Raw genomic sequence first — 17657 nt, 5'->3', positions numbered from 1 at the left:
ACAATAATAATAATAATAATAAAACATACGTCATGGAACTGCAGAGATAAAGCTTTGCCACATACGCAGCTCTACTGGTTGGCAATCGACGGTGGAGACAGAGGAACATTTACCTGAACTATCTTGCAACGTACCGTAATTGCGGACTCTCCCACTTCTGTATTCTAATGTGGCTTTGGCTGGTTCGAAACACCTCATTTCTAGCACTTTATTCTGTACATTTCACTCGAATACCCTCTCACGTGTTATTCATACAACTATATCGATATTTAATAAGTGATTATATTGTAATTTGAAAATATTATTGGAACTTTACATAACACAAGATAGTAAGATAGCATCTGTGTGACTGAACACTGGCATCAGAAAGACGAACACTGTTGTGAATTTTGTATTTTTGTTGCAATAAGTAACTGTATCCCAAACTGCTCAAGTCAGTTATATCCTGTTATATACATCCTAATCCGTCTTCTTCTTACTGCCGCCAGTACCAGACAGTTTAGCGTAACTTCTTCTAAAAATGCGGCGGATGATGAAGACGAAGGTGAACATGGTCAAATGGAAGAAGAACAACACGTCCAGCATGAGGAACTCCACCCAGGAGAGCTGGGCCGCAGGGCATCTCAGTTGTGGCGCCCCCTGGTGACGGATGACGTACTCCGTCCAGAACACGGCGCGGTCCAGGGGCTTCGTCAGCTGATCTCGCAGCGGTCTCGACATCTTCAAAATGTTTTCCTTGTACCTTAAGCAGAAAACAAAAATCAACGTTATACTACACTTTTGTTGCTGTGGATCTTGTTGCCTTGTTTGCAAGCAGAGATATCTAACTCATGACACAGACACACACACACACGCACACACACACACACACACACACACACAACATAATATACTATATATATATATATATATATATATATATATATATATATATATATATATATATATATATATATATATATATATATATATATATGTATGTATGTGATGAAATCTTGCAGTTTGTAAACTGACTGGAATACTCATATACTGCAATGTGTGGACTGCCAGATTCACTTGGTCATTATACAAAGCAACAAAAAATTATGGGATATTTAACGGAATAATTAAATACAGTATTTGTTTTTCTTCTACATACTGGCTGAAATGAATTCGTGTCTATGTACACAGCCTGGCTGCCTAGTTTGATTGTTATGTAAGACTGGGTCGGGTAAGTATTTTTAACCTTTCCACCTAAGTACAGTGCAGTTACATCTGCTGGTATTATCTCATTACCCTTTCGGTGCGGTTTTGCATGAAGACATTTAACCGCACTGTCCGGTGTGATTGTTACTGAGCCCCCCTACTGTCCTGAGTGTAGTGAAGCTGCACTCAAGTACAAAGGGAGGGGTAAAGGTTCCTAAATAAGAAGAAGAAGAAGAAGAAGAAGAAGAACTAGAAGAAGAAGTAGAAGAAGAAGAAGAACTAGAAGAAGAAGTAGAAGAAGAAGAAAGAAGTTTCACTTGAACACTTATCAATGAAAATTATTACAATTTTCACAGATCCAGACAAGGAAGGAGATGTGTTGTGACATACAGTAATGAAATCATATTATCCTTGGGCAAGAGGGTTCCAGTCGGAGAAACCCTGCTGAGATGTAAGTGCATGCAAGTCCTAAGAGGCAGGTGGAGGTATTAGTCTAAGTACTGCCACCAGTCCGAGTAAGCTGCCATTTAGCCGCAGAAAGAATGGACGTTGAAGCTTAGTCTCAGGCCTATACAATTCATAGGAGATAATGTCGGTCTGGCAGTTACCTAAGCTCATAGGCGATACAGTAACATTATCAGTCTGTCTATCAAGTATCTATAATGTGTGTGACCAGTAGCTAGGAACGGCAATGATTTTCTACCTTTTCTTTTTTTTCTTTGGAATGTTTATTTTAAAATGAACTAGTGGGGGATAAGTACTTAACAATGAGAATTAATTCGCTCTAAGTGAAATAAGCACACTGGAGTTTTGTCACCCGAATCAAAATATGAAGACACAGTAAATCAACTAACAAAGGATTGGAAGTAATATCGGTGAGAGCCTCCACAATGGCATCAACACTCAGTTCTTCCCACACCAGCATTTTCCCAATGCCCGAACTCTGCACAAACATTCCATTCTTGGGCTGGTCACCGAAGATTGGGAGGGCGAGGAGGGGCGTGGCGTGATAGATGGACTCCTGTTGGCTCAGCAGGCCACCATGCGTAATGAACACCTTCACTTTCTCATGACCTAAAATACAGAGACTGTCACTTGAGGGAAGGCTGATTTTGGAAATGTTCATATAATTTACATAATGTAACATGCATTACCTATGTTGGTATAACTTCTGAATGCAAGAACTCACCAAGGACATCCTGCTGTGGGAGCCATTTGCTTATCATGACGTTCTCTGACACGCCCTCCAGGTCCTCCTCATACTTCCAGATGACTCGATGTGGCAGTCTACGGAAAGCCTCCACAAAGGCGTCTCGGTACTCCACTGGCATGGACATACCCCGGGTGACGGAGCCCAGACTGAAGTATATCACACCCTCAGGACCCGCACCAGATATCCATGACTCCAGGTCCTGGGATAATAAATGTATGACACTGATTTAATTAATCTGTAATGAAATAGAGTCCATCTGCCATTCTCTGTTACTACATTGTTTCGCCTGTGGGAATCAGGAAAGTAATGGTGATATTGGCAAAGCACAGTGGTATGCCTACAAACAGATCTCATATAAGAACTTAATAAATAAAATAGAATTATATAAATATATAAATAAATAGATAATTACATGGTGATCCGTGATAAAAGTTCCACTGTAAACACACCCGTTACATCATTGTGTTGCGGGGAAGGCTCAGTCTGTTGACGTAGGCGTGGGTGAGACAATGGGAACAGTAAATGGACAAATGTTGCTGGTTAGTCATTAACAATGTCAACTGAGCCGTGCCCACAATTCACGAGGAATCGCCCGGCGAAGTGGAGGAGGAGCTTTCTATGTACTTTGAGCACCGTGTCAATAATTAAAAAAAAAAAAACTAACCTTTGGCAATGGCTTGGGTGGGCGACAATGCATAGCGCCCACTTCCACCTGTGAGGGCAGGAGGGGAATCGTCATACCAATACTGAAGTGTGTGTTCATAAGCGTAAGACTTTGATTCCTCTCTATATCCAAAAGAGGTGGCAAGTCTGGGAACTGGGCTGATATCTGAAAAAAAAAAAAAAATAAAAAAAAAAAAAATAAAAAAAACGATAGATAAGATTTCCGCTATTGTGTGATTTTTCTTACTATTTTATGACAACGAACAATCATGTGCAGTTCACCTTTATCCATAAAATTAACTTCAGAGAATGCACAGTTGTATGTTTTATTGATGTAAATCTTCTGAGCAATGTGTATGTAAGAGTGATGACTGGATGGTAGCGGATGTTTAGAACTTGCTATGGTGCAGACTCTTATATATGACAGCGATTGGAATGAGTGTGAGCAAAAGGGATTGCCTTCTAATATTTTTTGACGCCAACCACCGGACTGGTATGTCATAATACTGTACCTCCTTTTGAATTAAAGGAACAATTGCCCAGTTCCTCCAGTACACCGTAAACCAGACGTGCATCACTGTGTTGAGGAAACGGTGCCACATGGACATGGGAGATGGAAAGTCCTTCATTATATTGGACACGTAGGATGGATTGAGTACGTTGCCCAGGACGGCGCTCTGACGCGGATCAATTCCTGGAGTGGCAATTGTGATGAAGGGCACCTCATGCACGAATGGGTAGATTACCTGCAAGCAAGCAGTATATACTTGTTTATCCTGATTATGAAATGAAATCCATTATTCTTGAAATGGTATTGCGTGATCTTCCTCAGTTTGTATAATTATTGTCATTTGTCCACAGAAATAGGCTATATAGAATTGACCAAAGAAAAATTATCCCTCCAGCCCCCCCAGTCTCCCTAGAGGCGTGTTAGCATTCCCAAATGAACTATTTTGATGTCTTAAGTAGATATTTGTTGAAACTACTAAAAAGGATAGCAGCTTGTTTTGGGGGGAAGACAAGACTCTATCTGACACGTCAAGTTACATGTACAGTAAGTAGCACAGCGAAGTACTTAAGCAAGAGATACACCAAAACTGTAAATTTCAAGAGAATATGAGCATACACACACACACACACACACACACACATCTCTCTCTCTCTCTCTCTCTCTCTCTCTCTCTCTCTTATCTATCTATCTATCTATCTATCTATATCTATATCTATCTGTCTATCTATATATTTATATTTATTTTTATCTATATTTTTATTTTTATTTTTATTTGAATATTCCTGATGAAGCATAAGATGTACAACTGTGAGATAGAAATCCTTTTTACATTTCTAGACTTCATTAAACATAATTTATAATAATCAAATGAATTTCCATAACATTAAGCTTACCTCATTGAACATGTGATTTACGATAATTAAATCAAACTCCTTTCTTTTGTCGTAGAGTTTCTTCACCTCTGGCACCTTGTAGAGATCCCTGGCAATAAGGGGCATGATCTTAGTGAACACGCTGAAGCCTCCCGAGGGATCCTTTCTGGTTTCAAACATATTGAAATTATCTTCCCTAAAATGAGAGAGGCCGTGCTCTAGCTCTGTGACGTTGGGATGTTTTGATGCCTTAGGGTGGTTAGCCAGCATCACTATCTGAAAATCAAAGGGATAAAATGGATTACGGGAAAATCCAGAAAAAAATGACAGTTTTTAAATATTCGTATTTCCCAGGAAAAGTAACAGTTCCGTTTCCTTTTCAGGTGGAGCATAGAGTGATGCTTCAAGCTTAATGTGACAGCAAGATGGACGCTGAGAAACATTTTTCAGTTCAGCAGAGGACCAAAATCGTTGAACTGTACTTTGCAACAAAATCAGTTGTTCTCTCTCAGATGCAATTTCGTCGTGAATTTCCAGGGAGGAAAATCCCACATCGCAACACTATCAAAAGCCTGATACAGAAGTTCAGAGACACTGATTGTGTGGCTAACAACAACAAGACCCACAGTGGCGCACATCTGACTGCCACAACACCAGCACATGTTCAGGGCGTTAGGACTCGTCTGGAACGGAAACCATGGAAGTCCACCAGACGACTGTCCCAGGGCGTGGGGATTTCCAGGAGCTCTGTGATGAAATTCATTCATAGTGACCTGGAACTGTGTCCATGCAAAGTGCAGATTCTTCAGGCTCAAAGCCAGGCCAGTAAGTACGAACGCTATGAATTTTGCCAGAGCATCAGCTTCTCGTCAGTGACGAGGCACTTTTTCACTTGAGTTGGCATGTGAATAAGCAAAACGTGAGGTTTTGAACAGCAGCACAGCCTCATAAGCATGTTCAAACACCTCTGAGTGTACAAGAAGCATCTGTGTGGTGTGCAATAAGACGGTCAGGCATCTTTGGTCCACTCTTTTTCGAGGAAGTCTGATTTTGCTGCAAAGTACAGTTCAGCGATTTTGAACAGCTGCTGAACTGAAAATTGTTTCTCAGCGTTCATCTTGCTGTCACAATAATCCTGTAGCATCACTCTATGCTCCACCTGAAAAAGAAACACAACTGTTATTTTTTCTGGGAAATACTGTGCAAGTTTGTAAAAAGTGTTAGTTTTTTCTGGACCACTCTGTAAATACCGCCTTCTATATATTACATCAAAAACAAGAACGACAACATAAAATGATAATAATAATAATAATAATAATAATAATAATAATAGTAATAATAATAATAATAATAATAATAATAATAATAATAATAAAAATAATATTAACAATAATAACTCCGGAACTACTATTACTGCTTCTGCTACTACTACTACTACTACTTCTACTACTACTACTACTACTACTACTAGTACTACTACTACTACTAGTACTACTACTACAACTACTACTACTACTAGTACTAAAATAATAATAGTAATAATAATAATAATAATAATAATAATAATAATAATAATAAAAATAATAATAATAATAATAATAATAATATTAATAATAATAATAATAATAATAATAATACAAATAATAATAACAATAATAACTCCGGAACTACTATTACTGCTTCTGCTACTACTACTACTACTACTACTTCTACCACTACTACTACTACTACAACAACTACTACTACTAGTACTACTACTACTAGTACTACTACTACTACTACTAAAATAATAATAGTAATAATAATAATAATAATAATAATAATAATGACAACAACAATAATAATAATAATAATAATAATGACAACAACAAAAATAATAGTAATAATAATAATAATAATAATAATGATAATAATGACAACAACAAGAACAACAACAACAATAATAATAATAATAATGATAACAATAATAATAATAATAATAATAATAATAATAATTATAATAAAGATAATAATAATAATAATAACGATAATAATCTATCTATCTATTGCCAGACGCCTTAACCCCGTAAGGGGTGGCCACAGACAAATCGCCTCCAGTTCGCCCTTCCATTTCACTGCCCTATTCCCAGCTCACACCCCCCTCTCTCATATACTGTACCTTTCCACTCCATCCCCCATCTCATCCCTGGACTCCCCCTCCCTCTACCCCCTTTCATCTCATTTACATACCGTACACTATTCTTATCAGTCTCTCTCTCTCCATCCTCTCCATATGGCCAAACCACTTCAATGTATTTCTCCTACCACTTTCTATCACATCTCACCCACACGACAACTCTTTTTCACTTCCTCAATTGTCAGTCTGTCTCTCCATGTGACTCCACATGCTCCTCTCAAATAACTCATTTCCACACCTCTAACTCTTGACTTGTGTCCCTCTAACAAGGCCCAAGCTTCACTTCCATACGTTAGAGTTGGTATAACAATACTGTCATGCAGCGACTTTTTCACTTCTATGCTCACTTCCCTGTTTCTTATCACTGCTTTCAGAGAATCAGCCGCCTTTCTTCCTTGTTGTACACTCTCAAGCACTTCGCCCTCTAAACTTCCATCCTTACTCATCACACTCCCCAAGTATTTAAACGCAGTCACATTTTCCATTTCCTCGTCATTCAACCTCACTGTACATTCAGCAACTTCATTTCTCACGAAGACCATAACTTTACTCTTCTCTACATTCACCTTTAGATTCCGCTTCTTACATACTCCCCCAAACTAATTCACCAAGCCTTGCAGCTCTCCTTCGTGTTCACTTAGCAACACAACATCATCTGCAAACAACAGTACAGGGAGCAACTATTATGTACTGTATTTTGATATTGTCGAGTCCTGACACATGCACACCCCACTCACCAAGTACTCCATCCACTTTCTCATTACCTACTTTTCCATTTATATCTCCGATCAAAAACACTCTCTCATTCCTTTCAAACTTTTCCATGCACGCTGCCACATTTGTCCAGAACTCTTATTTCACTCTAGTTGCACGATCTTGCGTTGGTGCATATACACACACAATCGCTCACATTTGTTGTCCAACTTTCAATCTTACCCACACTATCCTTGAGCCGACTGATCCATACTGTCTTATATTCTCCTTCTATCTCTTGCACACAACAATACACACTCCTTCTTTTGCCCCCTCATTCTCACCCACTTTCGCGCATATACACCATCCATACTCCCATTCTCTCACATTCTCACCTATGCATTTAGTATCGGTTATTCCAAATACGAGTACATCCACTTTTGTACCCTCCAGCACCTGGGCAATCTCTCTCTCTTTCATCTCATCATTTGCATCCTTTACATTCCATGTCGCAATTCGTACCATGTCCTTTGTTCGGTACTTAGTCGTCACCTGTTGGTCAGTCCTGGTCCGAGATTTCTTGTTTGTAGTGTTAATTAGTTGTTTTCCGGGGAGGGGCACAAACCCTCCGACAACCCACTTGTTGTCACGCAAGGAACACGTGTCGGTTGGTTATAAGGTTACCACCCAACGTCGTCAATGATTTCCTGGTTTACAGGAAATCGTTTGGCTTCCCACTCAGTGTAGAGCTACCCTAATACAGACTACCGCTACACTAAGTGGATGAATAAGAATGCCAATAATAATTCTGATATTAATGCTAAGTCATATCTCAGAACTTTAGTCCCAGTGGTCCTCTACAAGGATGTAAAGGTCGCCTAACTTCCCATCATATCATTGTACAGGCTACTTGTTTTCAACTGACGGAACTTGGCCACTCAAGCAACTCGAATATTAAGTTGTAGTACCGTGAAATTTTATGAGCCTCATTTACGAGGCAGGAATGAATCTCCTTCGTTACTAGTCATATTTAGCCTCCAATCTGAATACAGTTTGCCAGCAACGAAGTTGAACTGGGGTATGGATCTTTATCAGTCAAGAACAAATCTTTACTCTGCCGACGTCCTTTGTGATATTCTTGCTACCAGGAGACAGTTTTACTCTGCTTTGGGTAGGTTTCTCGAAATGAAGAGGTCAAATATATCCTTCATTCATGCTTTTACTACAGTCAGTCTCCCCAAAAGTAAAATAGGAGAGAGTGGAGGTAGCAAAATAAAAAAGTCATTGGACTAAAGGGGTAAAGACCATAGTGGTGCTGGAGAGGAAAGCCTTCATGTGGTGGCAACTGTATAAGCTCGCAGCCTCAACTGCCTGGTTATACAGGCGTCCCTCAGCTACTTCCCTATCCTCGGAAGAAGAACGGAGGACTACAGGAGAAGAGCAGCTTAAGCCAGCAGAAGGACAGCTTAAACCTGCAGTCCACCGAGTTCATAATTATGAGCTTGGGGATACAACAGCAACAAGGCCAATGGGACTCACCTGGTGTCCTCGATTCGCCAACGCCTCGGCCACGGGCAGAAAGACGTTCCTGTGGCTCTTGGAGGAGACTGGCAGGAGCATGAGGATCTTGTAGGAGGCCTGAGGGGGCGGCAGCTCCCCGGCGACGCCCCCCGCCAGAGCCGCCACCAACACACACAGCCCAGCCAACTTCATCTGACAAGGGTAGGAAGAATGTGCATCTTTAAAGCCTATTGACTGCACGGAGGGTCATTAAGGTAGATAATAAGTTCTTGTTAATAACCACGCTTTCTCCGAAGTAGATGCATAACTATCGAATTTACATCCAGATCCCCAAAGATGGCTTAGGAATAATACCTGTTCCCGTCAAGTTAAGGTGAGCACACTCTAGTATGCATCAAAATTAGTACACATCTGTATTACCCCAAGTTCTGTCTCACTTGTTCTACCCATTCATCTGTACAGTCATCTCAAATTTCCTTTCAAAATGTATTACTTGTGCTTCTCTAGAGACCATTATTGTGCACTCAGGATGTCAGCATTAGTAGTCTAAAGAGCCCCATCTTTTCACTAGCCTGTTTCTTTTATTCATCACTGACTCTCCTAGATTCATTCATTTATACGCTGACAGTTCAATTCATCTCTTTTCTGCAAGCTTTAAGTTTTTCTTTCAATAATTACCTCGTTACCGCCCTCACCTGGCGAGTCCACAGACCTGTTGATTAGCGGTGTTTAGGTATCATTCTTCTATATTATGTGTTCGACCTTGGTTATGGTGCTGGAGAGGGATGCCTTCATGTGGTGGCACCGATATATAACTGGTCGGCTAAGCTGCCTGGCCATACAAACATCCATCTCCTACTTCCCTATCCCCAAAAAGAAGAATGGCGCATTGTCGTAGGAGGATAATTTCAGCCTACGGTCTACCAGGATCACGTTACAGATGAACCTGGACTATAACAACAACATAGACGGGTTTGACAGTGTGTTGTGTAAGGTGTAAGAGATACCGCTAGATCCTACTCCTGTTTAGTGAGCATTCCAAACAATTTTTTTTCTAGACACGAACAGATTACTAGTTTATGTCTAACAAAACGCTCTTTAGTATAGACACTCATTTATATTATAATGATCCGATTTCTGTATGTTTATTGGTTTGTTTGTTACCGTAACACAGCAAAAACGACGCAACGTAAGGCAATTTTTGTTACAGCAAGGTACTGTTAAAATACTCGAATTTGAAGAATAAAACAATTTCCAGTCCAATCGGGCCACCGGTTCCCGAGTTTTGACTCATTTCTGGCCTTAGGACATCGAAAGGAGGCCGCCGAAGACGGCCTTTAACCGAGTTTTCCATAGACCACTCATTTTCCCTCGATCACTCACTTTCAATAGACAATTCATCTTCAACAGACTATATTCACTTTTTAAATTGTCCACTCACTTTGTAGAAACTGCTGCCTCTCTAAGTTGACCATTCTTTCTAAACAGATCAAACCATTTCTTTTTCTTACGGTTCATATCTCTAGTCAAAATAAATCATGCGGTCTGTTCTCTAAAGCTCAACCATGTACCCTTCTCTTCCCGTTCAGTGTGTCTTGCATGAAATCGTGTGGGAGTTACTGGAGGAAAATGTGTTGGCGGCTGAAATCGCTGAATGTATGAACGAATGCTAAGTCACGTGTTTCTTCGGAAAGTGAGTGATAGCCAGTGAACTTAGTATGGACTGATACAGGTACAAATATAGGTACAGATACAGGCACAGATACGGGAACAGAAACAGGTACAGATGTAAACAGATAAAAGTAGATACAGGCACAATTACAGGTAAAGATACAGGCACATATACAGGAACAGAAACAGGTACAGATACAAACAGATAAAAGTAGATACAGGCACAGATACAGGTACGGGTACAGGCACAGATACAAGAATAGATACAGGCACAGATACAGATACGGATAACGGTAAAGAGAAAGATATACTGAATGTACAGAAGTCATATCTACTGGTAATGAAAAAAAAATGTTTAAGGGGAGTCTTAGGATTCTGAAACACATTGACCATGGAAAAAAATGAAGATCCTAAAAAAAGATGTGATTTTATTTTTCCATTTCGTGATGACGGCACTAAAATGAGACGCCTTTAATATATTACCATATCTGTTTATATTAAGTACTTGAAACTACTGTTCATCACTTTGATTTTTTACGAAAAGATTAATTAACACCGAAATTATGCAGTATCTTTTATGTATCGTCTGTGCTTGTCACGTAGTCTACTCACAAACTCTTACCCTTATCTGACCTCCTTATCGTCAGTCTCGTTATACCTTATCTCTGTTACGGAATGAAAGTACACCTCACTATTGTTGAGATAACGTCGCTTTATCTGTTGCCTTGTCTCAATGGGTAAACAAAACATAAAGAATCTCCATGGGCAGGATGAACGTAACGAATCAACATGGGGAAGGTGAACGTAACGACTGTAGAGTGAAGTTGCCCCTCTGCAGACCACCATCCTTCTTTTGGGGGATAGGGCGGAAGTTGAGGGACGTTTCTCAAACCGGGCAGTGAAGTCACCCCGTTATAACGGTGCCACCGCGTGAAGGCATCCCTCTACAGTACCAAGGACAGATAAGAAAATAGATATTAAAAAAAGACAATGATAGGAGATATGATAAGCAAGAGGGTAGGAGAGAACATAATCAAGATAAAAATGTTGGCGATTACAAGAGATGATAAATATACTTTCGATCAAATGCTTTAGGCATGATAAGGAACTGAATAACCCTTAGAGAATCTGAGAGCAGGTTAAACCATCAGAAGCGCAGTGTGTAATGAACTGCAAGAAAAGGATAGAAATGTAACAGATAAGAGGACGCGACTGACAGGCTGAAGATAAAAATGAAGCAACATAAACAGTTGTAGCCCCAGGATGCGTCAACCACTGGACCCCAGGTTGTAGTTGTCCGCCTCCTGCAGTTCATCATCCTTCATTTAGAGGATAAGGAGGGAACTGAGGGACGATTGTATATCGGGGAAGTGAGGCCTCCCAACTAAATAAGTGCCTCCATAGAAGGCATCCGTCCCAAGCACCATGATTGACAAGATAAGACAAACCGATCAGAAGGTGTGATAAACACAAGGGCATGAGATACAGGCTAATGAAGATGAAATGTTTGTGTTGAGAGGACGTGATAAGCAAAGTAGACGAGAGTGGTTATGGGATAGCAAGGAACTGAACAACTGTAGAGAAGCAGAGGGAAAGATAGAAGAGAATGGCTGACGCACTAAAGATAAAAGCAAAGAGATTACGGTGTGCGATAAGCGTAACAACTATTTTTTAAATGTAAATAATGAGAGGGCATGATAAGGTACTGAAAATCACCTCTTGTTATCGGGTAGCTGATTGCACTTCAAGGTCTCTCATTCTCGTGGGCTTAGGATGCTTCGTATCACCTCATCCTTAGCGAGTTATCTTGTGTATTAAACGTCAGTATTCTCCTGCACCCTACGCTAATTTTATCTGCTAATCCCTCCATGGTCGAGACAGCTCTGGTATTCTAGTCCCGCTAATGCCGGGAGAATTTATTTAGATGACTCATGGGAGCTTGGCATTATTAATACCTTCATCATTAACTTTCTTTTGGTCGGGACAATTCAAGTACTCAATTCTCCCTAGTGCCAGGCGATGTTATTCAGCTAAACATGAGTTGTAAGGTCATATGCTTATACATAAGATCACAAAGTGGAGTGTACAGTAAACCCCTACTTATTGACAGATATTTATGGAACGCCTGTGATTACTTCTTATGGTCAGCCTGCATCCCATAATACAGAAAGCAGTCAGCAGCCTTTTAGGATGGCTGAATTCGCTCCATCATTATCGGGTACTTCAAAAATCATCGTAAAAATTCTGGGGTCTGCATCTCACTTCTCGATTTCAGGTGTAAACATGCAACCTAAAGTGTCAAATATCGATGTATTTTGCAGATTTATATTGTATTTTTCACCACAGGACTTTCTTATTAGTTGTGCTTTAAAATATCAACCTAGTGTGAAATACATACATAAGAGTAACTGTTTACGCTCCGTATGAATAAATAAACGAGAGACCTTCCTTTACCGATATGAATACGATTTAAGGAATCGTCTTCTCGATAGCAAAGATTTCGTTTCACCTCCTTTTTAGTGATTTATTTTCCATATTAAACCTTATCATCTAATTATCTGTCACTTATCGCAGCTTAGCATCGATATAACTAGCAAAAGTTATATACAAGAGGCTATTAAAGTGTCATATACTGTAGTACACTAGTAAGGAAGGATGCAAAGAGACCTTCTTACTCTCTGAATCCGGTGACTCATTTTTAAGCTTATTATGGTTCTGTTCAGACGATTTAATTTAGCTTAACGATTTCCCGTATTGAAGGAGGTATTGAAGGCTGTATTTGAGCTTCATTTAGAAAATATCGCGTCATCTGAATAAAATCGCCAGGACATAGAAAGAATTAAAAAAAAAAAAAGAAAGACGTTAGGTTTGCGGCAGCAGCAGCAGCAGTAATAGTAGTAGTAGTAGTAGTAGTAGTTCTAGTAGTAGTAGTAATAGTAGCAGTAGTAGTAGTAGTAGTAGTAGTAGTAGTAGTAGTAATAGTAGTAGTAGTAGTAGTAGTAGTAGTAGTAGTGGTAGTAGTAATAGCAGTAGCAGCAGATATAGCCCCAGATTCATCTGAAACGTGAACCCAGGAAGTACAAGCTAAAGCTGCCCTCTTTCTGCAGTCCACTATCGTCATTGAGGTGAATAAGGATGGAATTTAGGGAAGTTTGCATAACCGGGCAATGGAGCATCCCAGCTATATCAATGTCACCGCACGAAGGCCTCCCTCTCCAGCACTGGGTTGAAGGGTTGAACTGAGAATACGCCTCAAGGTCACCGTGGCCAGAGCTAGCGTTGCGGAGCCGCCTCCACCATTCATCACCATCACAACAGCGTGATCTGTATAAAAGCTCCTATGATTAAGTTGCGAATAAAACTGTCTGCATCTACTCGTACAGTTCTATCTATCTATCTGTCTATCTATTTCAATCTCTCTTTGTCTGTCTATCTATCTTTGTTTATCTGTTTATTTGTTTATCTACCTGCCTATATTTATTTTTTTTCTATCTGTCAAGCAGTCAATCAGTCTACCTATTTGTTTACCTATTTATCTATTTGTCTGTCTGTCTATCTATCTTTCTATCTATCTGTCGCTAACAGTCTCTACTTTCACAACGAACCGCATGTGTGAAGTTTCCCTATAGTTTGTTCACCTTAACATGGCGTAGATTTTTTTTTCTCAGTGTATCTGCCATAGCCCATAGCCTGACTGCAACACCTTTACTTGACTAGCACATATTCCAGCGCTACCATCCTGTTCAAGCCCAGCGTTCATGATAGTGAGATAGAAAGTGTATGTCTAGGTAAAGGGAAAGGAGTACAGTGAAGTATGTCTTAGTGGCTCGTATGTTTGGGTAGTGTAATGATTAGCACACCCAAAACGCAAGTACATGACCGAGACCTTGATCTTGCGGACCGGTTAGACCAATGGACAAAGTTTGCCTCATCTTTGACCCTGGTCACCCAGGAGTAGTCAGGGATCTGGATAATTTAATATCGACAGGGGAAGATTGGACTCTCTCATCGTTGAGACAACTCTGCTATTCTATTCCAGCTGACGCCAGACGATTTTATTCAGCCGAGAGTGATTCGTCGGAGCCTGGGTGTTAACCTGCTGACCAGCCATGACTCTCGGAAATTACGATGACTAGCCGTGACCGTCAGGAAATACAAAGACAGGCCATGATAGCATCTGGCCTGCCATTGTCCTCTATGATATTTATGTACACTATGGCGATGATGTAAGGATGTAAACAACGTACAAGAAATCAGAATTGTATTCTCGTTGACACTGGTGACTTCTAAAAGACTTGTTCATTTGCGACTTATTGTGTACATTTCTGCTCATCAGTTTTTGACATGCTATTCATACAGTATAAATATCGATATACATGCAGCAGGAAAGGGATGCCTTCACGTGGTGGCACTCATACAATCGGGCGTGTCGGGCGCCGGGGTATACTAATAGCTGTTAGCTTCTTCCAAGTCTCTTAAAAGGATAATGGTGGACTGCAAGAGGAGGACAACAGACTACTGTCTATCAGGTTAATGTTCAGCTGAGCTTTGGGCTACATCAGCAATAAAGGAACAATAATAACGTTAGCAATAATAATAATAACAATAAATATCAGTTATAACCATAACAACAATAACACCTATAACACACACAACAATAACAAAAAAAATAATAATACTAATACTAATGGCCTAATAACAACAACAGCGACAATATAAAATATTGACAGTTTTCGCCCACACCATACAAGAGGACATAGGCAAAATAAGTCGCTCAGGAAGAATTGTTACGAAATCTCCCAAGACAACGAGAATGCTGCCTAGCATCAAGAGAGAAAACTGTCTCGAGTTACCGATATATTTATCTACAGAATCTCTTTACATTTTTTTAAATTTGCCTGAATCGGTGTATAGTGATATTATCTTCTAGTTTGTGATGCAGACATATACTGCTTCATTCTACTTTATTCTACTTTAATTTGGTACCCTTTATATTTTATTTTTTCTACTGGGAGTTAATTTCACGTGGCTTACGGTAGACCTTCAGTACCAGCGGGGTTAGCGAAGGCTGTATCGAACTTCTGCAGTTTGAAGTATCTCTCCTAAGCTGAATAAAATCGTCAGAGAGAGAGAGAGAGAGAGAGGGAGAGAGAGAGAGAGAGAGAGAGAGAGAAATAACTGTCACGTCCCTCCAAGCTAAGACCATGGCCACTTACCCCAGCTAAGCCTTGCAGAGGAACCACTGTATCGCCATACAGATGAATCCACGACATACAAATTCATTAAGTTAGGAAGAGGTCTCATATACAGGGGTGGGGGGGGGTAATGATGGCAATATCAAACCCTTCCGTGTCTAATGGTCCCACCTGGGTAAAATCGTCTTGTCGTAGGAAGAATAAACTAAATTAATTGGTCGTTGTTCTGATGGGATCAAGAGTAAGAGCCTTCACCACGAGGACTGTTTTCTTTCAGTTCTATTTTTGATTACCACCAGACGATTTTATTCAGCTTTGGAGGGGGTTTTCGAACTGATTGGGTTCGATATAGCCTTCATTAACCCTTCAACGCGGGAGGCTTTTCCTAACTTTACTAATATCGTCTAGTGGCAGCAAAAATAAAGTAGAAATGGGGTCCTCTATAGGTAAAGAACTCGAACGTTAATTTCACCTGAGTCACGTAGAGGAACGGATGTACGGGACGATTTCACTCAGTTCAGGGCAGACAAGACACATTGCAGGGGTTAATGAAAGCTGTATCTAAACCCTCTAGTTTTAAAAATCCCTCGTAACCTGAATAAAATCGTCTGTGGTAGCAAGAATAAACTAAAAACGTAATCATACTGAAGGAGTTAGCCTCACCTTAACCCCGTAGAGGAACACCTGCACCACCACACAACCAAGTTCCCTACGAACTGTACCACATATATTCACTAGCCTTCCCTGACACATCCCTAAGTGACTGGGCATCTTGTAGCGGTTGCCGGGGAGGGATTTATTATTTTTTATCTAACATACCTTGCTAATTTATTCTCGTGCTAGTCTCTCCTCCCGTTTTGTAATCATGACACTACGATGGCTTTCTCTAACACAGTCCTAGAGTGGGAAGTAAATTTAGAAAAAAGAGAGATACAAAAAAAAATTGTCACGTGCTGACTACAATGCGACCTTGCTTCATATTTACAAACTTTCTTGAGCCAGGATTGTGGATGAGGTTACTTGTTATACATGTTTGTCTTCACTCATGCAGCTCCCATAAGGGCGCATCTACAAGTGTGGTGGAACAAGTGCTGGCAACATGCAAACAACACAGTCCAGAACAAGCTGCAAACATGCTCAGAATAGTAGCATCCAGATCATGTTGGCAAAGTTATGGTGAAGTCTTAGCTCCCTCGTATGGATACACTTACGCCACCACCTTTGCTGCCAGTTGGTTAGAAGCTGCACTGAAACATGTTTATATTCATCTGTCCAGATATTGCTGGATACATGTTTCCAACATGTTGCCAACTGTGTTAACACATGTTCGAGGGCACGTGTGGACGCACACTAACTATCCGACCAAAGCAGAGCGATTATTAAAGTGAAAAAATGCGAAGATGAAGACGATTTCTCGTAATGCAAAAGCAAACAGGCACAGCTATGCTGATTTGTTTAGGAACTAGAGAAATGCCAATCCAGCAGCCACAACTGTACCTGTGGCCCTGTTTGTTAGGCCTTGGTTTGCTGGCCTTGAGGGCGATCCATGCGGCTCTTCTTTATCCACTGATTTGGCTTAGTACTCGTTAAGACATATTTATTCTCATCTTCCAACCCCGATGGCTTATTTAGCGGCTGTCAGTATGACTAACAATATATATATATATATATATATATATATATATATATATATATAGACAGATAGATAGATAGATAGTGTTACATAGCCTATGATTTCATCATCCTTTGTGTAATTTTAACGCACAGTATGCTGCATGTTTGATCACGAGCGTGTTCTGCCTCAGTCCCCCCCTTATACCGTTATAGTAGAGTAAGTCGTCCTTTCTGTTGTTCAGAGCAGGATTGTCAGCTCTTTGTCCCCTATGGCTTCATTTGCGCGTAATTCTTACAAGTTGTATCAAGCTCTGCCGGCCCCTGTATAATGAGCTCAGTCTCT

At 40.2% G+C, this 17657-nt stretch overlaps 1 protein-coding gene across 1 annotated transcript; it reads right to left on the bottom strand.

Annotated features, from left to right (window-relative positions):
• Positions 1-422: 422 nt before the first annotated feature.
• LOC145418882 (UDP-glycosyltransferase UGT5-like) lies at positions 423-16394 on the bottom strand. Its single transcript, XM_080287154.1, has 8 exons — positions 16364-16394; positions 8853-9026; positions 4466-4720; positions 3574-3807; positions 3063-3227; positions 2375-2597; positions 2040-2259; positions 423-742 (listed from the first exon to the last, which is right to left on the bottom strand). Exons 2-8 carry the CDS (start codon positions 9024-9026, stop codon positions 460-462), a joined length of 1554 nt encoding a protein of 517 aa, XP_080143280.1. The 5' UTR covers positions 16364-16394; the 3' UTR covers positions 423-459.
• Between the last annotated feature and the right edge of the window lie 1263 nt (positions 16395-17657).

The sequence above is a fragment of the Coenobita brevimanus genome, chromosome 14 (genome assembly GCF_032717465.1).
Source record: "Coenobita brevimanus isolate Jiangsu-jjx chromosome 14, ASM3271746v2, whole genome shotgun sequence".
In the NCBI taxonomy this organism is placed as follows: Eukaryota; Metazoa; Arthropoda; class Malacostraca; order Decapoda; family Coenobitidae; genus Coenobita; species Coenobita brevimanus.
Note: the sequence above shows the minus strand (reverse complement) of the source record. Positions and strands in the feature narration are given on the sequence as shown.